This window comes from Leucopleurus acutus, assembly GCF_964270905.1.
Source record: "Leucopleurus acutus genome assembly, chromosome: 4".
NCBI lineage: Eukaryota > Metazoa > Chordata > Mammalia > Artiodactyla > Delphinidae > Leucopleurus > Leucopleurus acutus.
In genome coordinates this window covers 571,015-596,239 of record NC_139146.1, presented here as the reverse complement: position 1 = coordinate 596,239, position 25,225 = coordinate 571,015, and the positions used below count along the sequence as shown (strand labels likewise).

Genomic DNA, 25,225 nt, shown 5'->3' with positions numbered 1-25,225 from the left:
GTGGACCTCCCAGCTGTGGCCTCGGAAGAGGCGGCGGCTGCTTCCTCCCGCGGCCCGGAAGGCAGCGCCGGAGGCCAGTGCCGAGGCCTGGCGGAGGGGCCGGTTCCTGGGCCTGCGCGAGCGGAGCGGCCGTCGGGGTGAGCGCTGCGAATGCCTTTGGCCATTACCGTCGCCTCTACTCTTGGGGCCGCTTGACCACGGCTACTGCTTTGAACGGAATCTCTGCTGCCTTGGCTTCTAGGTGCTTTTGTGCATTTATCTAGTATCGTCCTCTTACTCATTTTTAATTTTTTAAGCTCGGGGATACGGGGGAGGCGTTAGATTTATAAACGCGTCATCGGCACTAAAAATTTCATCTATTTTTTCTAAGGCTGATGTCATTTATTTTTCTTCTCTTGTTGCATTTGCTAGAACCTCCAAGAAAATGTTGAATTACAACAGACAAGGGGGCACCACTGTCTTTCCTGCATTTGAGATAGTTTTGTGTTTTCCACGTGGCGTGATCTTGGCTTCTGTTGTGGGCAAAGTCTTCACTTTCTCCTTCTGTTTTAATTAACGTTGTTGCTATTAATAATTGCTGAATTTTGTCACATTTCTTTTCAGCACTTATTGATTTGGTTTTATGAATTCTCTGTGCTAATTTGTCCATTAAATTATTTAGGTGAATCACTGAGCCACCCTTGGAAGCCTGGCCTAGACCAGTCGTAGTACATAGCTCTGCAGACTTCTTACTGGGTTCTCTTTGCTACTCTCTTATTTAGATATTTCCCTCATCTTCATTTGTAAGTAATATTTGTCTATAGTTTTCTTTTTCTGTACTACATAAGGTTTTTGTATTAAATTATCCTGGTTTCATAAGGTGAATTACAGAGTTTTCCATCTTTTTATGTGTCTCGGAAAAGTGAAACTAACACTGGAATAACTTTGCTTGTAACTGGAGGTAGATCTTACTCAGCTGGGAACATCTGTCCCGGGTGCTTCTCCCTGTTTGCTCCTTTTACATCACCTTCCCAGGCTCTTGCACTCGTCTGTTCATGTTTTCCCTATTTTAGGTCATTTTGGTGATTTGCATCCACTAGAAAATTACCAGTTTGCTTCAGGTTTCGGAACAGTTGTCCCAGATTTGAAAGTTGTGGTGTGTGTCATCCTTCCCACCTTTTCTGTCCCTGAGTCTCCTTCCTCGTTCCTAATTATAGGCGGGTTTCTAAATTTCATATGTAAATTCTAAATCAAGACTGCCATTCCTTCGTCGGGCTTTTGGGCAGGGCCAGGCAGCTCCATTTTATTTTCTTTTAGAGAAAAACGCTTCTCTCATTTCTCTTTTCTTCTTATTTGTTGTCCACTCAACTAATTTCTGGTTTTACCTTCATAATTTCCTCGCTCTGCTTCCTAAACTGTACCTTACGGCTCGCATTCTCATTTCCTAAGGTGGGCGCGAAATCCCCGTTATTCTTTCCTTGGAGCGCCTGAGCTTTCCAGAGAGCCTGCGTGTTCAGCTTTGACTTCCCGCTTTTATCTAAGTGTTACCTAGGAATGTCTTTCTTAGTTTCTGAGTGGTCAAGATTGGGGCTATGTGCGTGACACCTTTTAAAATTTATTTTAAATTTTGTTGGATTATAATAAGATCATGTTTGTTAACTAGTTTTTTGCTCATTGAGGTTTCCTTTATGGGTGAGTCCACGTCACGGCCTCATAGAAAGTACAGCGTTTTCTCTCTGAGGAACATGGAGATCCGTATCTACACCCACATCTGCTTGTTTTCCAGTTGCCACGAGACCTAACTGTGAAGAGGTCCAGGGAGAAGTCCCATGTCTGCATCCACAGTCCTTGTTTTACCTTTCAGTTGGCTTTATGTGTCTAGCCCCTGTGTTATCTGGCGCGCATGTTTACGGCTTCCTAACACCTGCTCGCTCATCGAACGCGTGTGTTAGCGCGTCCAGTGCTTACGTCAGTCTCCGTGCCCAGCCTGCTTCCTGTGCTCAGCCGCGTCTGGACAGCAGCTTGTGCCCTCTATTCTGATCCATGGTCAGTGCTGATCTGTTTCTGGAATTCTCCTTGGGTGGGACGTGTGGATGCCACGCTCACAGCCACTACTTCTGGGCTAGTGTACCATGCTGCGGGGTGTCCTCCTCCCTCTGAGACCCATGGATGACGTTTCACTGTCCTCCACTTCCAGGGCTGCCGATGAGAACTGCAGCCCTCCTTAGTATTTTCTCTCTTGAAGTAACATGTTCGTTCTGACAGCAAGCACGAAACCTTCCCCGCCTGCGAGGGTCTGGGAGGGTGAGGAGGGCGCCGGGGCTGCTGCGGCCACGATCACAGCAGCAGCTTCTGTGAGCCCCTGCCTGGCGCCCGCTGTGCGGCTGCCACACCCGCCTCCATCGGCGACCCTGTTGGACACCTGTGGGTTTGCCCAGTACAGCGGCAGACGTGAGAGATCAAGACAGAGCCCCGCAGCCCTTCAGTGCCTTGCAGACCCTGTGCTCAGATGGGGAGAGGCAAGGCCCTGAGAGGCACAGAACCTCCCTGGAGGTGCATGGCTGGTGAGTAAAGGCTCCCCACGGCCTCCTGCGGGCGTGGCCCAATAGGGAAGTGGGAGAGGCTGCTCCTTCCCTGGGCACGTCCCCTGGGCTCCCTCTGGTTGCAGCTTCCAGGCCCACTGGGGGTGAAGGGGAAAGGTCGGTGGGAGGGCGGGCAGCCTCCAGCCTCCACAAGCCTCCTAAGAGGCCAGGGTGCCAAGAACTCCCCAAATTGGCCCCCTCTCACATCAGTCACAGGACCCCAGCTCAGATCACCACGGCAGAGGGGAAACTTACTGCCTTAAGAGGGGAGTGGTGGACAGCCCCCGCCAGGCCCTGCGGGACCCAGGTGTACCCACTTCCCTGCACTGCGTCCCCCAGGGTGGGCTGCCCCCCAGACAGCTGACGAGGGGCCGAGCCAAAGCCCACACCGCTTGGCACCCTCCCGGGCCCACTGCGGTCAGGACGTCCAGGACATCAGGGGTCTGGTTGCCAGCCCCTCGCCCACAGAAGGCAGGACCCCCAGGACAGAGGGAGCCAGGAGAGCGGAGACAGGACGGGGTCGCCCTGCAGAGGACCTGGGGAAGGTTGGCCAGAGCCACCGCCTCCCCACAAATCCCATCTGCACCCGCAGGGCCTGTGCCTGGCTGGGGGCCTCACCCTAGCAGCTTGGGGCCCAGGTGCCGACCCCTGGGGACTCTCGCCCCGGCCTGAACACAGGGACCTACACAGTAGCATCCCGACCTGACCCCTGAGGGGGACGACCGCCCTGCCGCCCCCACGGGACTCCTGCCCAAGCCAGCCTCCGACGCCTGATCACGCCCTTCAAACCGCCCAGGACTCACGGGTCCGCAGGGCAGCGCAGGGTCCGGGAGGGCGTCCTGCACGGAGGGACGCCAGCAGAAGGCTGCTGACGTTCGGGCGGGTCTGCGGCTTGGCTAGCGACAGGTGTTAGCGTTAGCGTTCCTGTTCTGACCGCTCTCTGGGGCACTTGAAGCCTTAACGGTGGACAGGACAAGCTAGCGACAGGTGTTAGCGTTAGCGTTCCTGTTCTGACTGCCCTCTGGGGCACTTGAAGCCTTAACGGTGGACGGGACAAGCTAGCGACAGGTGTTAGCGTTAGCGTTCCTGTTCTGACCGCTCTCTGGGGCACTTGAAGCCTTAACGGTGGACGGGACAAGCAACTCGACTGTTCCGGCAACTTTTCTGTAAGCCGAAAGTCAGTTCAGAAACAAACGTTTTCTTCACAAGTGTCTCTGCAGTCGGGGCGGCGCGGGGCAAGGGCTCGTGGTCTGCCTGTGGAAGCCCGGGGAGCACGCTGGCTCAGCAGAGGGTGGACGTTCGTCCCCACCCCCGTCCTGTCACCCGACCGAGGCGGGCTCTGTGCCCCCCCAGCCGATGAGCGGCTGCTGGTCTCCCGCCCATTCCTCTCCTTCTCTGTGGCTGGGGGGACAGCTGACGCTTTCTTTAAATCACTAAGAGCAAGGCCCACTTTCCACGTTTGCAAGATGTCCTCTGGGAAGTCCCAGAAGGAGGGGGGCATCGCACAAGGTGCGCGGGGTCCTCCGAGCCCCCCACTGCTCTGCTCTCCGCGGCCTGTAGGGGCCGCAGCAGGTGCCGCGCCAGGGGCGCCCTCCCCAGCTGGGGTGCTCCTCTCCCCGCGAGCAGACCTCTTTGGAGGATCGGGGCCCTGTGGGCTGCTCAGGGGGGCGAGGACTCTAGGAGGTGCTGCGGACCCCCTGCAGGGGCGGTAGGGGCACCCACGGGGCGGGCAGGCACCCACGGGGCGGGCAGGCCCCGTCAGGTGCCCCTGGGGGAGGAGTGGGTCCCAGGGCCGGGTGCAGCACCTTCTTCTGGCAGCGGGCCAGCCTGACCCAGTCTGAGCAGCGGCAGCAGGAATGCACGGGGCAGGGGCCCCGCCGGCAGCCAAGGCTGCGCCGCATGTGTTTCCTACCAGTGGCTCTGGCCCCCGGCCACGTGAGCTGACGCTGACCCACATTTCCACCGCGCCCGGCAGAAAGCAGGCCACCGCGAGGCTGGAGCCAGGGCGTCTGGCCGCAAGGCTGTGGGCTCAGAATTTCTAGGCTGGGAAGTGGGTCCTGAGGGGGAGGGAGGCCTCCCTCGGTCCTCGGGGTGCCGGCCTCGCCAGGCTTGTGGGGCGAAGCGGGGAGGCTGCCTGGGCAGGGGGAAAGGGACAGAGCCCTGTGCTCTCGCACTCCGCCCTGGCGACCCCTCCCCAGCAGGGCTGGTCCGGGGGCCCCCACCCTGGGGCTGGCTCCTCCGGTGATGCCCCCCATCTGAAGGCGGGCCCTTGACCGGGCTCCCTCTGGTTGAACCTGACACCCTGACTAGGCAGGACAGGTCTGGACGCTGCAACACAGACCCCCGGAGGGGCCGTTCCCCATCTTGAGGGAGGGGAGGATGGAGGCCGGGGGCACGGCTTGGGGAGGGTTCTTTGCCCTCCGGTAGCCCCGCCTGCTGTGCTCAAAGCCCAGGCGGTGTGTCTCCCCCACGATGGGGAGCCCTAGCTGTCGCTTCCCCCCAGGACCCCCCAGCAATGCTGAGGGCCACAGCGAGTGAGGCCACCAAGGGTGTCACGGCCTCACGTGCCGGCCCTGAGGCCAGGGCCGCTGGCACTGCAGGGGCTCTGGGGAGAAGGGCCAGGTCCCTGAGCTGCAGTGTGGTCTCTCCCCACTGGACAGACGGGTGGACCCATCTCAGGACAGCTACCCCAGCAAAGTGACAGGGGCGAGGGGGCGTGGGGCAGGTGCGTCCTCGAAAACAGCTGCAGGGTCAGCCTGGGATGCGGGCTGCGATCACGGGGGCGCAGGGCTGTGCGTGGGGTGTGTACGCGTGTGCCGCACCGTGCCCCGGCGCGGGCGGAGAGAAGCAGAGCCCCGGCAGCCCCTGTCCCGCCAGACACTGAGGCCTGCGGCTCGCGGATTCTTCACCCGCACACCTCGGCCCCCCGCCTCCCTCCCCTGGTGCTGGGCCGGCTCTGTTCCGCAGAAGAGCCCAGCCCGAGGGTTTGGCCCCGGCTGTCGCCCGCCGTCTGCAGCCTCAGCCAGCCCCTTCCCCATGGCTCTGTCTCCTTGCTGACAGGATCAGTGGGTGGTGTGGACCAGGTGAGCCTGCGGCACAGGGAGCGCTGAGGCAAATGCCCTGGGGTTGGGGCACCCCGGACAGCGGGACATGCCCAGGCTTTCAGCAGCAACAGGCTGTGCCTCCCCCTCTACGCCCCACCCCTCCCCAGCCTGTAACCGACTGTGAGTCCTGTGAACCGGCAGACGAGGGGGGAGGCGTCGATGCAGGTGCTCTCTGCCCCAGGAGCGAGGCATCTCCTGGAGCCCCCTGCTTGGCCAGAGAGCAGCCCTCTGCTGGGAGCACCCCTCTGTTGAGAGCACCCCTCTGCTGAGAGCACCCCTCTGCTGGGAGCACCCCTCTGCTGAGAACACCCCTCTGCTGGGAGCACCCCTCTGCTGAGAGCACCCCTCTGCTAGGAGCACCCCTCTGCTGGGAGCAGCCCTCTGCTGGGAGCACCCCTCTGCTGAGAGCACCCCTCTGCTGGGAGCACCCCTCTGCTGGGAGCGCCCCTCTGCTGGGAGCGCCCCTCTGCTGGGAGCACCCCTCTGCTGGGAGCACCCCTCTGCTGGGAGCACCCCTCTGCTGGCTCTCTCCAAAGCTGCCCCTCTCCCCACCACATGTCCTTCCAAGGAAAGATGCTTTTCCTGTGGAGACTCAGCTCCCTGAGCCCATCAGAACTCAGCTTCCAGGTTCAGATATAGCAGATGACTTCACAGCCCCGTGGACAGCAACAGAGGAAAATCCAGGGGGAGGAAGAAAATGTGAAAAATAAAGCGTAAATCCCCAAATTCCAAAACTCCCCAGGATCCACGGCCAGCCTGGCCACCAGGGAGGGCCTCTGACTCAGGGCTTGCACGGAGCTCCATTCCTGCACGGCCGCTGCACTGGCCTGTGGGGTCATGAGGACAGGGGTTGCCTCTGTGGGGAAGCACCGGGAGCCAGAGGGGCTGGAGGGCCATCAGGGAGCCGGTCACACCCCACACTCTGCAGAGACACCGAGGCAACTCTGGCTCGGGGATCCCTCAGCCCAGCTCACCCCCGGGCACAGAGCGTCTGCCGCCCCATCAGAGCCCAGAAGCCCAGGGCCACCACCCTGGTGCTGGGCGCCCAGGCCCAGAGGCAGGGGCTGCTGTCCTGGGGGCCCTGCCCCCTCCGCCTGCCCTGGTCCAAACCCCATCGGGAGTGTGTGTTGGGGTCCTGCCCGTGCGTTCAGCATCCCCTCTGCACTGTACAGACATTGAAGCACCGTCCCCTGCTGCCCACTCCAGCCAGGGCACCCCTCCCCCGACCCCCAGGCTGTCCCTGCAGATCTCAGAGCCCTTCCCAAGGCCGAGCTCTGCTAGACAGGGTCCCAGAGAGGGTGTAAGAGGCAGCGGAGCACACAGCCCGGGAAGAGGCCATCGGCCGGGCGTCGGGTGAGAGCAGTGAGGACCCTCCTGCCCCCGCCCCGGGTCCTTCCCGTGTGCGACCATTCAGCACTGTCTGTCCGCGCTCGTGGCCGAGACCCAGAGCAGACGGGTGAGCACAGCCTCAACCCGCCCCATATCCTGCTGGGTGGGAGCTCACACTGGGCACCCTTGTCGTGGGCCTGGGCATGGAGGGAGCGTGGCGTGGGGTCCCAGCCCTCGTCTGTATCTCAGCCCCGCCCCCCGGGTAAACGTCCTACAAGGCTCTCACCTGCTCTGCTCTCTGAGCGCCCGACCTCTGGCTGCCCTGCAGCCGCTTCCCTGCTCGACGCTGCTCAGCTGGGGACTCAGCGTCACCTCTGGAGCCCACCTCTGATGGGTGGGTTGCATTGGGACCGGGGTCTGCAAGAAGCCTGGGCACTTGATCCTCTTCAGCACGCCACGCTTTGGCCCCTGGGTGCCTGACCCTGTAACTGGTGCGTCCCCGCAGGGACCTGGAAGCTCCCGAGAGCTGCGGCCACAGCAAGACCCAAGGGCAGCTCGTAGCCCCGAATGGCCACAAGCCCGCGGGCCACACGCCTTCTAGAACGGCGCCACTCCCCGTGAGAGGGGGCGTCCGCTGCCTGGCCCGCGACCCGGGGCTGTGGCTCCACGACGCACGAGGGCAGGTCGGGAACGGCCATGCAGCTTCCTCCTGGCTCGTGTGCCCAGGGCACCTGCCCGGGAAGCAGCCACCGCGCCGAGAGGAAGCGCGGCCCACGCAGAAGCCACGTGCCGGGGCTCCAGGCCCCGCCAAGGTCCCAGCCCAGCACGAAACCCCTGGCAGTGAGCGGAAGGGCCTCTGGAGGACTTCCAGCCACCCAGTGACACCAAGAGGAGCAGGACCAGCTGCCCACTGAGCCCTGCCCACGTGCAGGTTTGTGGGCAAAACAGGGCGGTGGTTTCCAGGCACTCGGTCCCGGGCTGGCTGGTTAAGCGCCGGCCGATAACCAGAGCAGACCCCACGCGGGGCCCTGGGTGCTGCCAGCCCTGCTGGCAGCGGGGCTCCTTCCAGACCCTTCTGAGGCGCGTGGTCCCTGCAGCGCTGGTGGTCTGAGTGCTCACGGGAGCCCCAAAAGGCTTCCTGCCCTGAATCCAAAGCCCCATGGCTGCGTCTTCCAGAACATTCTGCAGGGGCAGTGCAGGCAGTCGGGCCTTCCCCCAGGACTGTTGCTCATGGCTCTATTGGGTTCCTTCTCCTCGGGGTCCACGTATCCACCCCTGAGATGTCCAGACTCTCGGTTACTCCCGGCGGTACCACTGTGTGAATCTGCCCGTCCAGAACTTCCTTCGCTGAAGGGGCGTTTTCTTCTACGCTAAGCCCCCTACATACTGACCTTCAAGTGGTGACCTTTCAAAGATGCGAACGTGTGTTCCCATGTCCAATCACGCAAGCTAGTCATGCGTCTGCATACATTGTCGTGTGTGTGCAGTCTCTGCCAGTGGTTGTGTTTTGTGTGCTTTACTGTACAGTACTGTATAGAGCACGGTAGTAAAGCACCTGTATTTCAGGGCCAGGGTGTCCGGAAGCAAGAGTAAAAGCAGCAGTGATGTAGCTGGTGCTGCTGTGCTTTTCAGGGTACTGTACCGTAAGGTTAAAAATGTTTTATTTTTCGTTTGTTTTTTATGTATTATATGTGTGAAAAGTATAAACCTATTACAGTGCAGTACTATATAGCCGACTGTGTTAGTTGGGTACCTGGGCTAACTTTGCTGGACGTACGAATAAATTGGATTTATGAACACGCTCTTGGAACAGAACTTGTTTGTACGTAGGGAACTTACTGTACTATATCTTTGAGACAAATTTCCCTGTGTCTTCTTCTCTCTGGAAATACCAGCAGTTTATTGTGAACCCGTGTGCGTGTCTGGTTTCCTCTGTTTTTTCTCCTTTGCATCTCAGCTTGAATACCAGGCTCCACTCGGGCTGGCATCTTTGCTCCACCCCTTGACATATCTGGTGCTGAGGACTGTGCCTGGCACACAGGAGTCACCGATTGTTTTGACTGTATTTTCTTCTTTTTTTAAAAAAATAAATTTATTTATTTTATTTATTTGTTTTTGGCTACGTTGGGTCTTCGTTGCTGTGCATGGGCTTTCTCTGGTTGCAGTGAGTGGGGGCTACTCTTCGTTGCCGTGTGCAGGCTTCTCATTGCGGTGGCTTCTCTCGTTGTGGAGCACGGGCTGTAGGCGCACGGGCTTCAGTAGTTGTGGCATGTGGGCTCTGTAGTTGTGGCTTGCAAGCTCTAGAGCGCAGGCTCAGTAGTTGTGGCGCACGGGCTTAGTTGCTCCACGGCATGTGGGATCTTCCTGGACCAGGGCTCAAACCCGTGTCCCCTGCATTGGCAGGTGGATTCTTAACCACTGTGCCACCAGGGAAGTCCTTGACTGTCTTTTCTTGATGATGGTGTCTTTTGAAGAACAAAGGTTTTTCATTTTGATGAAGCATAATTTATTTTTCCTTTGTTTGTTTGTGCTTCAGGTGTCAAAGCTAAGAAATCATTGCCTAAGTCCACGGTCACAAAATTTATACCTAAGATTCCTTTTATAGTTTTATAGTTTTAGTTTTACGTTTGGGTCTTTGATCTGTTTTGACCTAATTTTTGTATACGGTGTGAGGTGGGAACCAAGTTCTCTCTTCTGCATGTGGACGTCCATTTGTCTCGGCACCATCTGTGAAGACACTGTTCTTTCCTCTAGCACATGGTTTTGGCAACCTTGTCAAACAAAGATCAATTGACCATAAATGTGAGGGTTCATTTCTGAACTATCAGTAATGTTCCATTGGCTTCTATGTCTATTCTCATGCCAGTGACACACTGTCTTGATTCCTGTAGCTTTGTAATAATTTTTGAAATTGATAAGTGTGAGTTCTCCCACTTAGTGCCTCTTTTATGAGGTTATTTTGGTTATCTGGGGCCCTATGCAAATCCATATGCGTTTTAAGATCAGCCTTTCCATTTCTGGAGGGGAAAAAAGAGAGGTTGGAATTTTGATAGGGATTGTAACGAATATGTAGATGAATTTGGGGAATGTTTCCATCTTAACAATACTAACTCTCCCAATCAACGAATGTGAGATGTCTGTACATCTTCTTTAATTTCTTCCAACAATGTTCTGTAGTTTTCAGTGTACGACTCTTATACTTCTTTGCTTAAATTGATTCCTAAGGTTTTTATCCTTTTTGATGCTATTGTGAATGGAATTGTTTTCTTCGTTTCACTTTCAGATCATTTCTTGCTAGCGTATGGAAATACAACTGATTTTTGTGTATTGATCTTATATCTGCAATCTTGCTAAGCTCATTTATTAGCTCCAATATTTTTTGTACGGATTTCTTTTGATTTTGTATACAAAATCATGTCATCCGCAAACAGAGATAGTTTTACTTCTACTTTGTCAACCGGTTGCCTTTTGTTTCATTTTCTTGCCTAATTTTCCTGGCTAGAACCTCCAACACAATGTTGAATAGAAGTAACAGGAGGGGGCAACCTTGTCTTGTTCCTAATTTTAGGGGGAGAGCTTTCCTTTTTCTTTTCTTGCAATGGCTTTACCTAGTTTTGGTATCAGGGTAATACTAGCCTTGTAGAATGAGTTGGGAAGTGTTCCCTCTTCTATTTTTCCGGAAGATTTAGAGAAGGATTGGTGTTAATTCTCCTTTAAGTATTTTGTGCAATTCACCGGTGAAGCCATGTGACCCTGGACTTTTCTTTCTGGTAAGTTATTTTTATTACTAATTCAATCTCTTTATGATAGATCTGTTCAGATTTTCTATTTCTCCTTCCGTCAGCATTGGTAGTTTGTGACTTTCTAGGACTTTATGCATCTCGTGTAGGTTATGTTGGCGTACTGTTGTTCGTAGGATTCTCTCATAATTCTTTCTTGCGTCTGTAAGGTCATTAATGATGTCTCCTATTTCCCTCTGGAGTTTAGTAATTTGAGTCTCCTCTTTTTTCCTTGGTCTAGCTGCTCAATTTTCTCGGCCGCCTCAAAGAACCATCTTTTGTTTTCACCGATTTCTCTCAGTTTCCGAACCTCCCCGTCTCCTGCATTTCTGCTCTGATATTTATTGCTTCCTCCTCCTTGACTTGCATTTAGCTTGCCCCCTTTTTCTAGTTTCTTTAGGTGGATGGTTAAGTTCCTGATTCGAGATCTTATTTATTTCCTTCTAAGTACTGCTTTGCTTCATCCCATAAGTTTCCATACATTGTGTTTTCATTTTCATTTATCTCAAAAGTATTTTCTAAATTATAATGTGATTCTTTTCTTTGACCCATTGGTTACTGAGGAGTGTAAGGTTTAATTTCAATGTATTATTTAATTTCCCAAATGTCCTCCTGTTACTGATTTTTAATTTCATTCCGTTGTGGTGAGAGAACATATCTTGCCTGATTTCCATCATTTTACGTTTGCTGAGACGTCTTGTCACGTGGTCTACTCTGGAGATGCTCCGTGCGCTGAAGAACACGGTTGCTGGGCCGAGTCTACCCTGGTCTGCAGAGTAGCTCACGTCCTCTGTTTCCTTTTGATCTGCTGTCTTGTTGCTTTATCCGTCATTGAAAACAGGCTATTGAAAGTTGACAGTCCCCAGTGATTATTGTTGAACTGCCCATTTCACCCTTCACTTGTCTGGTTTGCTTCACGCGCTGTGGGACTCTATTGTGAGACGCATATACTTTATAACGGTTATATCTTCCTGACGGATTCGCCTGCTATCATTATCAAACGCCCTTCTCTGTCTCTTGTAACCGTATTTGTCCTGAAGCCTCTTTTGCCTCATATGGTAGAGTCACTCTCACTTTTGTTTACCGTTTGGTTCATCTGGTTCATCCTTTTATGGCGGGGGCTCCGAATCAAGTCAAATACAGACAGCCCTGCAAGCGGGGGTCTTCCAGGAAACCACCGGACAGGTCAAATAATGACAAGTTTCTGGGGACACTCGGCTCCACTCTGATCTCTCCAGTGGCGCTGGGTTGTTGGTTTTCACCATGAATCTGGGCTGTCAATTTTCAAGGCTACTACAGAGCTGGAGGGTGGGGCATGGGCCTAGGGCAAATTAAAACACCTAATAGCTTGGAGAGGATGTGGGGAACCTGGAACCCTTGTGCACTGTTAACAGGAATGTGACATGGTGCAGCAGCTGTGGAAAACAATGTGGCTGTCCCTCAAAACATTAAAAACGGAGCTACCAACTATACTTCAACAAAAAAAATTAAAAAAAAGAATTTCCATATGATTCAGCAATTCTACTTCTACCCAAAAGACTTGAAAGCAGGGTCCTGAAGAGATACGTGTGCCACCTTGTTCAGCAGCTAAGATGTGGAGGTACCCGTCGTCAGATGAATGAATAAGCAAAGTGTGGTACATACGTACAGTGGACTATTATTCAGCCTTAAAAAGGAAGGGAATCCTATGAAGGAAGTCAAACACCAACCGGCCATCATGTGACTATCTGTAGCAAGCATAACAAGAGGCAGAAATAACTGATAAAGTTGGAAGTTAGGACAGTGCTCACTTTGGGGGTGGTAGCGACTGGAAGGTAACAGAAGAGGGGGTTTCACGTGTTCTTAAATTTCTACTCCTTGATCCAATTACTGATTACATGAATGCCTTCCATTTCTGAGAATCCACTGGGCTATAGTCAAGGAAAAATGTAATTTTCTTTATGTCCGTTACACTTTGTAAACATTGACTTACAAGAAAAAGAAATTACGGGGACATCAAAAGACACCTGCTACAACATGGACGAACCCAAGAACATTATGCTGAGTAAATAAGCCAGATAGAAAAGGACACACACTGTATGACTGCACTCAGATCATGTCCCTAGAGTCGTCAAAACGACAGAGACAAAAAGTAGCGTGAGGGTTTCCGGGGCTGAGAGGAGGGGCCGGGGAGCCATTGCTGGAAAGGCACAGAGTTTCAGATTCAGAAGATGCAAAGTTCTGTGGACGGAGGGTGGTGACGGCAGCACAACGATGCGAACGTGCTTAATGCCACTGAGCTGTCACTGAAAAATGGTTAAGATGGGAAAAAACAAAAACCTCACAGCAGCTCTTACCAAGATTCAGCTAGTTTTCTCGACTGAAAAACAGAAAACAAAAAACAGCTCTCCAAGGACTGCTGCAAGCGTCTGGTTAATTTCCAGAGTACAGAAAAAGTCGGTTCTGACCGCTTTTGCCTGTTTTCTCCTTGCTATTACAACGGACAGTGTTTTCAGAGGTCCTCACTCTGCCATTTTTGCTGAGGTCCTGGCATCTTAACTGGGAGGGAGACACAGCAAATTCTGCTGCACAGACCGTCCTGTGTTTCTGGAAGCCGGCTGCTGAGCAGAGGAGGGAACGCTCATGTTTACAGCCAGACGGAAGCATATCTCCTCCCAGGCCTGCGGTCGGCGGCCACGGAGGCCTCCTCCGTGCAGGTGAGGCTTGGCGAGAGCCCCGGCTCCCCTGGCCCTTCTGCAAGCCAGGCTTGCTTGCAGGGGTGACACCCCCAGAGGCCGAGCCAGCGGCGAGGCCCCCACTGGGCCTCCCTGCACGAGCAACGGGAGCCGGGTGCTGTGGGGGGGCTCAGCTCGCCCAGCACCCATCCTAGTGCCTCCCGGACCAGGGTTCCCTGACCTGACTCAGGCCCCACCAATCAGAAGTGCTAAGAGACCTGAACCCAGGACGGAGTGAGGTGAGGAGGGAGGGAGCGAGGTCTCCGGGCAGGTGGGCAGCAGCTCACAGCTGCCTTCCTCAGACTCTGGGCTGCAGGACTCCCGGGGCAAATCCCTGTCTGCTCGGGCAGACTTACTTCTCTGGAGGAGCCAAGACCGTAAACAAGGCAGGGCCGACCAGGCCTTCCGGGGCCCTGTCAGGAGGGGCTCTCCCTGGGACCTGAGACGGGAAGAGGCCGGCCGGGAAAGAGCTGTCCAGGTAGAGGGAGCCGCAGTGCAAAGGCCCTGGGGCACACGGGGAGGAGGTGCTGGGACAGGAGGGTGGGCGGGCAAGGGGCCAGCAGGGTGCTGGGAGGGCTCAGCCTCGGGGATGGGAAGCCCCTGTGTGCGGGCTGTGGCGTCTGGCAGGAACTTGGCCCTCAGTCAACGTCTGGTGAGGGGACAGGCCAGCAAACAAGCGCGTGCCTGTCAGCCGGCCCCTGAGGAGCCAGACTCCACGCCAGGTCTGGGTGCTCCCAAGGAGATGGGCGTCCCCACACCCAGGGCCCCACCTGAAAGAGCCCTTGTTGCCCCGGCCTCAAGAGCCCCTTGGCCAGGATACAAATGGAAGGTCCCGCCGGAGCCCAATGCCCCTCAGGTCCCTTGGGTTCTGGGCCGTGGCAGGGCCCCGGCCCGGGGCACGGACATGACCCCTGCGTCCCCAGCATCCCGTGTGCCTGGCCCATCCTCAGCAGCTCACACAGGGACTCCTGCTAACTCCACGCCCCACCGGGGCCAGTTGGGGCGGCCCAGACCCCGCCCCAAGTCCACCACCAGCAACGATCAGCTAGACGACACCTTTGAGAACCGCCAGCCCCTGGGAGGACAGTGTCAGCGGCTCGCCCTGCGCTGTGCACTCATTTGAGCTACAGTGGCCCTGGGGGGGGGGGGTCTGGGGTCAGGGTGCCCGGTGCAGCCATCGGAGTCGTGGGTGGGCGGGGGATGCAGGCAGGCCTGGGAAGCGGGGCTTGGACAGGGCTCTGCCACTGGGGCAAGCGGGGAGGGGCAGCAGTCAGCGAGTGTGGAGTCTGCAGAGGCCTGGCCACAGCACAGCCCCGAGCCTCGGTCCCCCGAAGCCACCTCGGGGTGACTGACCATAGACTTACAGGAGGGGACCCTGGCCTCAGTGTCGGCCAAAGAACCATGCAGTCGCCGAAGAACAGAATTCCACCCACAAACGCACCCAGGTCCCCAGCCCCACAGCCTCGGGGAGCAGGGCTTCTGTCCGTTGGGGTCACTCCCGTGTGCCCGGCGCTGAGACCCGGGAGGTGCCGGACATGCGTTTGCAAAGGGATGACTTTACCTGGTGGGGGGCACCTGTGTGCAGAGGAGCCTGCCGTCAAGTGCTGCTCAGATGCCGCCTCACCTGGTGCCTGTGACGGACGGGGCACCGCATCCTGGCTGGTGGAGGAGCCCGGGGCTCAGAGTGTAAGCTGACCCCGACTGGCCAGGCTGCCCCGCCGGAGACCCAGCCCAGGCCAAGGGGCCACAGGCCACCGGCTCCCAAGGCTCCCTCTGCATCCCTCTCTGAGCAGGGCACCCCGTGCCCCGCTGCGTCCCAAGGACTCCTCAGGCGTGCTCTCAGGGTCACTCCAACACCAAAGCAAGTACCTCCCTGTTCACCCTCCCCCAGGCCCCTCCCAGGGGAGCCCTGAGCAAACAGAAGGGCCAGCCTTCAGTCCACACTGGCCGCACGTCGAGGTGGGGCCCCGGGAGGGCAGAGCTGTGGGTGAGAGGCGTAGGACGGGAGCCTCCTGTAAAATGGGGCGAGCCCTGAGGCCCCCGCGGCCACTGGACGGCGGGCCAGGGCTGCGCAAGCACGTCCTCACTTCCTGGCACGAAACGGCCCAGGCCCACCTCCCACTTTCTCTCCTCAAACCCAGATCAGCCACTTCTCCAAGGACACGGTGTGAGCAAAGACACCCCTGCCCGTTCTGCTGGCGCTCGCGAGGGTGTGGGGACGTCCCCAGAGGCCACGTGGCACATCCACGTGTGACGAGCCTTCCGAGCTCCAGCTGCGTCCCTGCACGGCTGGCCTTTCTGTGCAGATGCCAACTAGCATGACACGCACCTCGGAGCGACTGCGGGGTGGCGGTGACCGTCCCACGTCTCCCAGGAAGCCAGACAGAAAAAGATCTGCACTCCCCGCTTTTTTCACAAAGGTTTTCTTTTTGAAAAGAGTTGTTTTTCATAAAGCATTGCTATTTATGTTAATGTGCAGTAGGTTTAGTTTTGTTATTTTTAAGTGAATTGATAAGTATTCCAAGCATTTCCATTAGGATCTCAAACACGGTGAGATCGATGGATGTCACCCACACAAACAGAAGCTCCTTGTGGGTCTCAGTGACTGTTCAGAGTGTAAGGGGTCCCGAGATCAAAGTGTTTGAGAACCACTGCGTTGGGCTCTGTCGGGAGCCTGAGGACCCGCAGTCTGAACGCGGTGCTCACAGCCGCTTCCCCGCGGTTGTGTTGTTTACTTGAAATACAGGTTAGGTCATTTGTTTTTGTTTGCGTTCTATTCTTGTGGGTTCTGTTTATTTTTCTCTCTCTTTTTTGGAATGTGTAAAACATTAACGCGGTTTCAAAACTCCGAATGCTTCCTTTTAAGCTTTAAAGCTCCCTGGGCGGTTCTTACAAGCCAGACCACCCCACTGTCCTTGTCCTTCCCGGCTCCCAGGCCCCGTGATGAGGGTTCTGGAAATGTTCTCCTGACAGGGAGCAGAGATAAGAATCCGCTGGCATCTTCTTCCGTATGCCAGGCATCCTTGGAGCTCTTCCCCATGGAGGGAAGTTGGGGGGCCCGGGGTCACCTCCTGGCCCTTGGGGAAGGCGGCCTCATGGCTTCGACTCCCCTCGGGGGGACGGTCCAGATGCCCTGGCCACGGCGTGGACAGCGTGGCTCCTCCATGCAGCTCTGCACGCGGGAAGAAGGCAGCTGTGTCCGCTGAACCCAGGACCCCTGCTTCCCCGCCCGTCCCCAGCACTCGGACAGACGGACAGATGTCAGGCCTGACTGTGGCCCCCACGTCCCAACCTGCCCTGCGGGCAGTGCACGCTGGCGGCCCTGGCCCAGCTCTCTTCCCAGCTGCTGGCTTTGGCACCCCCTCCGGGGAGACACCAGGGAGGGCCTGATGGGAAAGGAGAGAACTGGGGGGGAGAGGGGGGGCGGGAGGAAAAGACAAAGGAAGGGGTGCGGCGAGTGGCCGGCGCCCAAGGGAGGAGTGACCTCAGCGCTGAAGCAGCATCTGCTCGCGTCAGAGCAGGCGGGCGGCCAGGCCAGCTCCAGCACTGAGGTCCCTTTCTCTCCCTCTCCCCGCGTCCTATCTGCCGCTCCTCTCCGGCGGCCACGGTGGCGGCCCTGGGGCCTCATTGGCCGGCTGGGTGCCGCGTCTGCAGCATAAATTGGAGCTCTGGGCTCCTGCTGGGACGTTCGGCTGCCCACAGCCTCCAGTCGCTCTTGCTGGGTGAGTACTGCGTGCGCTGGCCCCGGCCCCTCAGCTGCGCTGGCCTCCTGGCGCTGCCCCCGCCCAGAAACCCGCAGCACCCCAAGAGGGGCAGCACCCCAAGAGGGAGGCCCATCTAGTCCGGGGCACGGCGACCCTCCTGGTTCCCGGGGTTCCCTCAGACGGCAGCGCCAGAGGTGTTTCCCCCAGGAAAGCCGCAGGGCGCTGAGCTAGCTGTGAGCTCCGTGCCAGGTGTAACCGGCCAGGCACCTTGGGTTCCTGTAACCCAACACGGCTTGGCTTTCCAGCCACGGGGTCAGGCCCAGCTGGAGCCTGGAGAGGGAACGTGGAGGGAGGTGCCCGGCGTCCTCGGGGACCTGTAACCAGGGGCCGTGCGCAGGGCATCGGGGACCAGCGGTGCAGCATGTGGCCCCCCTTCTCATAGGTGATGGGAACCCCGAGTCCGGCTACCCCCTGGGGCGGAGCCCTCTGGGCCCTCCTCCTGGCCACACTTGGCTGCTCGGCCGGCCAGCCGCTGGGGGGAGAGCCCATGTGCACGGCCCAGCCCCTGGCCAAGTACAGCATCACCTTCACGGGCAAGTGGAGCCAGGCATCCTTCCCCAAGCAGTACCCGCTGTTCCGCCCACCCGCGCAGTGGTCATCCCTGCTGGGTGAGTGCAGTCCCTGCCGTCCCGTGCCCGGCGGGCCTGGCGGTGATCCCCACTGCTCGGGAGGGTACGGTCGTGACCGTGGCCCCGCGCTTCACAGCGTGGAGGGGACCTCACCCAATTCGCTTCAGTGCAGGAGGTCCTGGCTGAGTGCCTACTGTGTGCCAGCAGCAGTGTCCCGGGCTTCGGGGACGTGGCGGGGCAGGGTGGCCTGGGTCACGGGAAGGGCCGGCCGGCTGCCCATCCTACCCGCGAGGTGCCGGGCAGTGAGGCCACCTGCGGGACATCCCGCCCGGCCCCACGAGGGGCGGGACGGTGCCCAGGGGTGATGCTTACACGGGTGGGTGGTGATGGTGCGCAGGGGCAGCACACAGCCCCGACTACAGCCTGTGGAGGAAGGGCCAGTATGTGAGCAATGGGCTGAGGGACTTCGCGGAGCGCAGCGAGGCCTGGGCACTGATGCGGGAGATGGAAGCTGCCGGGGAGAAGCTGCAGAGCGTGCACGGCGTGTTCTCGGCCCCAGCCGTGCCCAGCGGCACCGGGCAGACGTCCGCGGAGTTTGAGGCCCACTCCAGGCACTCGCTCGTGAGTGGGGCGGCGTGGACGGTGGGTGGGCGGGCAGGAGGGGGGCGCGGGGGCTGCCGCTGAGCCCTCGGCCCCCAGGTGTCCTTCGTGGTCCGCATCGTCCCCAGCCCCGACTGGTTCGTGGGCGTCGACAGCCTGGACCTGTGTGACGGGGGCCGCTGGAGGGAGCAGGTGGTGGTGGACCTCCACCCTTACGATGCCGGGACCGACAGCGGCTTCACCTTCTCATCCCCCAAGTTCGCGACCGTCCCGCAGGACACGGTGACCGAGGTGAGGGGATGGCAGCTCTCTGGGCGGCGCTCCCCGGGAGGACAGTGAGGGGGCGGGGCCGGCCCTTCCTGACCCATCTCCGGGCCGGGCCCCTCCTGCAGATCACGGCCTCCTCTCCCAGCCACCCCGCGAACTCCTTCTACTACCCGCGGCTTAAGTCCTTGCCTCCCATCGCTACGGTGACCCTGGCGCGGCTCCCGCACAGCGCCAGGGCCTTCCCGCCCGCCCCGGGCCTCGGGGGCGGGGGCAACGAGGTCGCCGACAGCCTGCCAGGTGAGCCCAGCTCCCACCCCTCCGTAGCGCCCACGGCCACCCCGCAGCCCCGCTTCACATGCGTGCTCCTGGGTTGCGGGCGCTCGCGCTGGCGGGCAGCCGCGACATTCACCACGGGCTGCGCCGGAGCAGGAGCAGCACTTGGGTTTGGGGGTCAGTCGGGACTTGCTCGGACACCACCTGGCCCTGAGCTCCCGCTCCAGCTCTTACCTCTCACCCTAAATAACCCTCGAAGGCCAGTGCCCGCCCCAGAGGGAACGCCTGTGAAGTGACACCCGTTGCTTTCACAGGGGCAGCCCCGCCCCCGCGTGCGCCCCGCCCCCAGGGCCCTTGGTCCAGGGCTCAGCCCTGCGCCGCCGGCCCGCCCCACGCAGAGCACCCGTCGCCAGGCCACAGAGCTGGGTTGCGTGGCCGCGTGGAGTGTGAGGACGGGTCAAACCGGGAGAGGCTGCCGGTGCTCAGAGGGCGGGGCAGCGCCGTCGGGGCTGCGTGAACCCGCGTCTCCGAGCGGCTCCAAAAGCAGGATGGGAGCATTTGGTTGGGGACGCTGGTTCTGAGAGATTTGGGATTTGGTTCACTCAACTCCAAACTGAAGGGTTAACTCGTGCCCAGCATTTTCAACTGAAAGCCTTTCACACTTCCACAGCCCAGAGTGAGTCGGAGAGGCCCCAGGCCCCGCCCGGTGGCCCCGCTGACCCCTGTGTGCCCTCCTGGCAGCGGGTCGGTGGGGGCGGTGCCGCCCGCGGGGGAGGGGCGAGCGGTGCGCAGGTGCCGGGCGAGCGAGGGGGGCCGCGGCCCCGGTGTGGCCAGCCTCCCGAAGGGTCCACCTGGAACAGCAGCGCAGCGGTGGAGACCCTGCCGGTCTGTGCCCACGTCAGAGAACGTTTCACGACAGGATCTCCGCTCTCCCCCAGCCCCACGCCCCGCACCCCGGAGAGCGGGGATCCAGCCGGCATCGGGCTCTCAGGGCGGAAACCTTCATCCAGTCACTCGGGAGTGGCTTTTCGGGGGTGTGCTTGGTGGCGTCGCCCTGGAGGTGGCTGGAAAGCGCAATGATAAAATCAGGAGTTTCCTGGCCAAGTTTGGAGGCGGTGTCGGGCGAGGACCCCCTTCCTCTCCCGCCGCCCCGCCTCGCTCACCGTCCTCCTTGCGCCCCCAGCTCCGGAGACGCCGCTGGACTGCGAGGTGTCGCTGTGGTCGTCCTGGGGGCTGTGCGCAGGCCCGTGCGGGCGGCCCGGGGCCAAGAGCAGGACGCGCTACGTCCGTGCGCGGCCCGCCAACCACGGGGCGCCCTGCCCGTTGCTGGAGGAGGAGGCCCCGTGCGTCCCCGACAACTGCGTCTGACGCCGGGGCCTCCGAGCCCCCTGAGCCCCGCCGCCGGCGACCTCCGCGCAGAGACTGGCACCCGGCCCGGCGGCCGCGCTGCACGAGAGGCACACCCCGGCCGTGAAATACCTCAGACCTGGTCGCCAGGCAGCCGCCCGGGGCCGCCGGGTCGCCGGCGCGAGACCAACACCTGCCTCGTCGCGTTCCCATCCCAGCTCTTGAATAAAGACCAGCGTCTCCTGACACCCGGTGCTGTGGTCTGTGTGTCCTGGGCAGGCGCCGGGTGAAGGCAGGGCCGGCAGATGGGCCACCAGACTTCCCTGATGAGCAGGTGTCACCCTGCGGGGAGGAGCCAGTGGACCACCACGCACACACACACGCGGCGCGCACACACACGGCACACACGGCACATGGGGAACTCAGAGGACCGGCATTACCACCCCCCGGGCCTCTGACCATCGAGGCCCCTGGCCTCGCAGGGGGGCCCTGAGGCCTCACTCCCGACCTGCCCTAGCCCTTGTCTGAGGTCGGGGTTCACGACCTCGTCCTGCTGGTGTGGATCCCGGCTGGTCCCTCAGGGGACTGCCTGCTCCCTTGACGCCCCAGACCACTCTCTCCTGCTTGGCCTCCTTAGACGCAGAGCCTCCCACCGCCCAGCGCCACGCCCTCTGCCCTCCTCAGCCTGCTCCGCCGGTTCTCGGCTCTCGGGCCCTTTCTCTCCCTCGTGGAGATGCCCTCGCCCGCCCTCTCGAGTCCCTTAGGGTCACCTGTCCATCTGAAGGTTGCTCTGGGCGGCCCCCCGGGCTCCCCACGGCCTCGGTCCTCGCTCGAGTCGGCACAGGTGACCCTCCGTGTCCCGTCCAAGCGGCTTGCTCAGGCCCTCCCCCGGGCTCCGCGCACCTGCCGCGGGGTCTCCGTCACCAGTCTCCCCTCTGTGCCCCTTGTCCCTCTGCCCCAGCAGACGTGCTCCCCCTTCCACCCAAGGACACGGTTCTCTTGGGCCCGCCCCCGCCGGCTTGCAGACACGCCTGGAAAGGGCTCTCGCGTTTCCCACCAGCGCCTACCCGTCCTCGCAGCCGCCCCCCTCTCCCTGCTGTCCAGGGCCCTGTCTGCCCATCCCTGCACCTGGGGGCCCGTGACTTTGCTCCTGTTCCTTGCCCCGCATGTGCCCTTGACCCCCAGGCTCCCGCCCCAACCCCCCACTGGCCTGTCTCCTCTGATGGCGCCCCTCTCCTCCCTGACACCCCTCCCCACGAGCTCGACCTCGGACCCCCCCAACTGATCCTCTCCACAACAGATTTCTATCCCCCACGGTCATCTTGACCCTTGGCCTCAGGGAAGAAGGGGTGGAAGCAGCCGCTCCCAGTCAGGGGTTGGAAGCCCTGCTCGACAGACGGCACGGGTGCTAGGAGGGGGCTCGTGTGCCCGAGGTTCCCGGCAGACGCGCTCCATGGGCTTACGGGCACAGCGCTCCCCAGTGGGGGTGCCAGCCCGCACCCCACCAGGCGCCGCAGCCGCATCCCGCATCCCGCATCCCTGGCTCCCTGCACGTCACCGGAGCGCCACCCTGTCCAGATCCCTGGGAGTCCAGGGGCACAGACGTTCCTGCCCCGCAGGCACCCAGCAAGCGGCCCTGGGGTGCAGGGCAGGGGCAGCGGGACTTCAAGTGATTGAGAAGCCTGATTTGCTTCATGTATTGGCAGGAGCCCTGACACTGAGCACCAGACAGAGGAGCTGGCCTGGTTTGGCAGAGGGCGGCCACTGGTGAGCAGTGGTGCAGCAGCCAGACTTCACCCTGAACAGCCCCTCTGACCTCTGAACCCTCTGCCTGGTGTCTGAGGCGCTCGCAGCGGCAGCCCCGGCATGGGAGCCAGCGCACAGCCGGCCCTGCGAGAGCACAGCCTCCGGCACGGGGCTCTGCACAGAGAACATGATTCCCGAACGCACCCCGACGCTCGCCGGGGCTTGCGGTCTGAGACCACAGCAAAGGTCTGAAAACCCTAATTAACATCCCGAGGCACTGAGAAGAAATAAGCACAGGTGCCCCTGCAGACCGCACTGCGGACTCGGACCCAAAATCCCCACCTTGACGCGCACTCAACTCAAACCCCCCAAACACGGGAAAATGGCGCCCCTCACCTGGAGGAGACACCAAGCTCCAAAATCAGACCACAAAGCCATTGACCTTGGGATGACCCCGTGTGAGACGCAGCCATTGACCTCGGGATGATCGCGTGTGAGACGCAGTGAAGCGGGCTGTGTCATCCACACCTGGGCTCAAAACTCAAGGGTACCACTGAACCAAGCATGTAACACAATTACAGATTGAAACCTGAATCAATGGGCTAAACGCTCTAGTCAAATGAGAGACCGTAGGCTGGACTCATAAACCACGCGCCATTTACAGGACAGGGGCCATCCTGTGAGAACACTGAAAGGCCGGGCAAAGATAGTGGGGGGCACCCCTGGGACACCCACGTCCACCCCCCTCCTTCTGGAGCACAGGCTTGGGTGGGGCCAGAACATCTACTGCCCGTGTGGGAGCGCAAGTCAACATGGAGGTGCCTGTGCAGAAGCCTCCCGGGCCGGCACCCGGAGGACAGCACCCTGGACAGTGCCCAGGACTTAGAGCGGATCGGAAACAAGTTTGGCGTGTTCAGGAACGAGACTTGAAGGAAGCACATGATGAAAGTAAACTGTAAAGGAATCCTGCACTAGGTGACGCTCAGGCTCTGACGAAGAGGGGCTGGGGCACTGCTGCCACTGGCGCTGGTGATGTGGGTGTGGGGTTGGCGCTGCTGGTGCCGGTGCTGGTGGTGATGTGGGTGTGGGGCTGGCGGTGCCGCTGGTGCTGGTGCTGGTGATGGCGTTGGTACTGGTGGTGGTGGCGGAGGTGATGTTGATGGTGGTAGTGGTGGTGGTGATGCAGGTGGCGGTGCTGATGGTACAAGACGCTCTTTCAGGAAAGTGGTTGGGGACGCCCTCCTGACAGGCCCCTCCAAGCAGAGCTCTGAAGGAGGGAGGGAAAGCCTTGCAGAGATATGGCAATGAGTGTCCAGGCAGAGGAACAGCGAGAGGCAGAGGACACGGCCAGAGGGCAGGGGTAGCCCGGCAGGAGGCTGGGGCAGACAGGCTGTGAGCTTCTGCTCCTGAAGGTGAAGAGTGGATGGGGCGTCACAGGAGGGCTTTGAGTAGAGAAATCACTCATCAGTGCGCGTTCTAAATGGTTGTCTGGTCATTTTGAGAGCAGAGTGTAGGGGGGCAAAGGCAGAAAAAGAGAGAGTTAGGGGCCACTGCACTAACCCAGAGAAGAGGGAGGTTTGGGCCACAAGGATATGGTGGAAGGGGTTGGAAGTTAATGAACTCCAGGCTTACTTTGATGTAAAGGCAGCAACGGTACTCACAGACTGGAGGCTGACAGTGCGTCCCCCAGCCGGCTGCGTCGGCCCAGCCCACCTCAGAGCACTAAGTTCAGGAGGGTCCTGGCTTGGCTGGGTCGGCCCGGGTACGGGGGGCCCAGTGCGGACAGGCTCCCTCCTGAGGGAGTGCATGACATGTCAAATAGATGAGGGACACCGGGCCAAGCAAAGTGATCCCAGCATCTATGCTGATGCCTGAAGGCCCCTCACATGGGCTTGAAACGCGTCTGCTGGGATTTCAGGGGGCTGCTGGCTGGGCCAGACAGCCAGCAGCCCTCTGTGTGGGTGGCCGGACACAGAGCCAGCCCATTGCAAAGGAGGCAGAAGTGGTGAGAATGTCCACTGCTGGAGAAGGAAGGGGAGATCATGAAAGCAAGCAGGTCACGGGGATGGGGTGAGCAGTGGGCGGCACTGGGGGGACGGAGGCAGAGGGTAGGACATTGAGGAGTGACAAGAGGGGTCTTCCGGGCAGAGATGGTGGGCTGCAAACTCACATGTAACCCTATTCCCACCCAAGCCCCACTGTTTAGATGGCGTAACCCAGATGCCTGCCTGGGGTGCTAGGTCTGCTCATACACCCTGAGGAGGCTTCTTCCACCACCACTGCACAACTAGACCCCACGCTCTGGATGGAAACGCCACTTGAGACGCTGCCCTTTTCATAAGAGATAGGCGAGAACTGTCACCTCCTCGTCCACTTCTACAAATAAGCAAACAAAAAACTGAACGGGGCCTGGAGCAAAGAGGAGCTGGGGTTAAGCCACATAAGTAAGCGCGTGAGCTGCGGGGTGAGGGCTGAGCTGGGGCTGAGCTTGGGTCAGCGGCAGGCTGGGGAAGACGACCAGTCTTCTGTGCCAAGTTCAGCCCTCAAGGTCAGCAGCAGCCCCTTGCGTAAGGGAAGAGCAGAAAGTAATCTCTCTGTAGAAAGCTTTCCCAGCTCCCACCCATCAAAACCAAGCAGTGAGTGCCACACAGAAATCACCAATTAAACAAGTCACTAAAATTGAAGGTCAGCAGAAAAAGACCCAAGATCACAGGTAATGAAATTGTCAGAAATAAAATATAGAACAATGGCAACAAAAAATGACCAATAACACGGGATAATTAGAAACAAACAGATAAATCTGGAAAGGAAAAACTGTGCAGAATGAGAAGTCCTCAGTCAGTTGAAGAGCTGAGCTAGGCGTAGCTGGAGAAAGAATTAGTGAACTGGAAGAATGCAGCACATAGAGACAAAGAGATGGAAATATTCAAAAAGATATGGGATATAAAGTTATAAAATGTTTTAAGTTAAACACTCTGAAGGATATAATAGGGATAATGGAGAAGAGATAATATTTAAAGAAAAAACAGTACAAAAGTTACAGAACTGGCTAAAATAAAAAACACCTTTTAGACCACATGCTTTCGTATTTAAGAACCAGTGTTCTTCTGTCCAACGGACACAGGAACCAAGAGACAGGGAAGATGGCAGAGTAGGAGGCACCTGTGAGGTG

At 58.8% G+C, this 25,225-nt stretch overlaps 1 protein-coding gene across 1 annotated transcript; it reads left to right on the top strand.

Moving 5' to 3' along the window:
• The first annotated feature begins 17,067 nt into the window (after window positions 1-17,067).
• SPON2 (spondin 2) lies at window positions 17,068-20,537 on the top strand. Its single transcript, XM_082838791.1, has 6 exons — window positions 17,068-17,209; window positions 17,634-17,859; window positions 18,218-18,441; window positions 18,520-18,711; window positions 18,813-18,984; window positions 20,144-20,537. The coding sequence occupies exons 2-6, from the start codon at window positions 17,637-17,639 to the stop codon at window positions 20,326-20,328; spliced, it is 996 nt and encodes a 331-aa protein (XP_082694917.1). The 5' UTR covers window positions 17,068-17,209; window positions 17,634-17,636; the 3' UTR covers window positions 20,329-20,537.
• The last annotated feature ends 4,688 nt before the right edge of the window (window positions 20,538-25,225 follow it).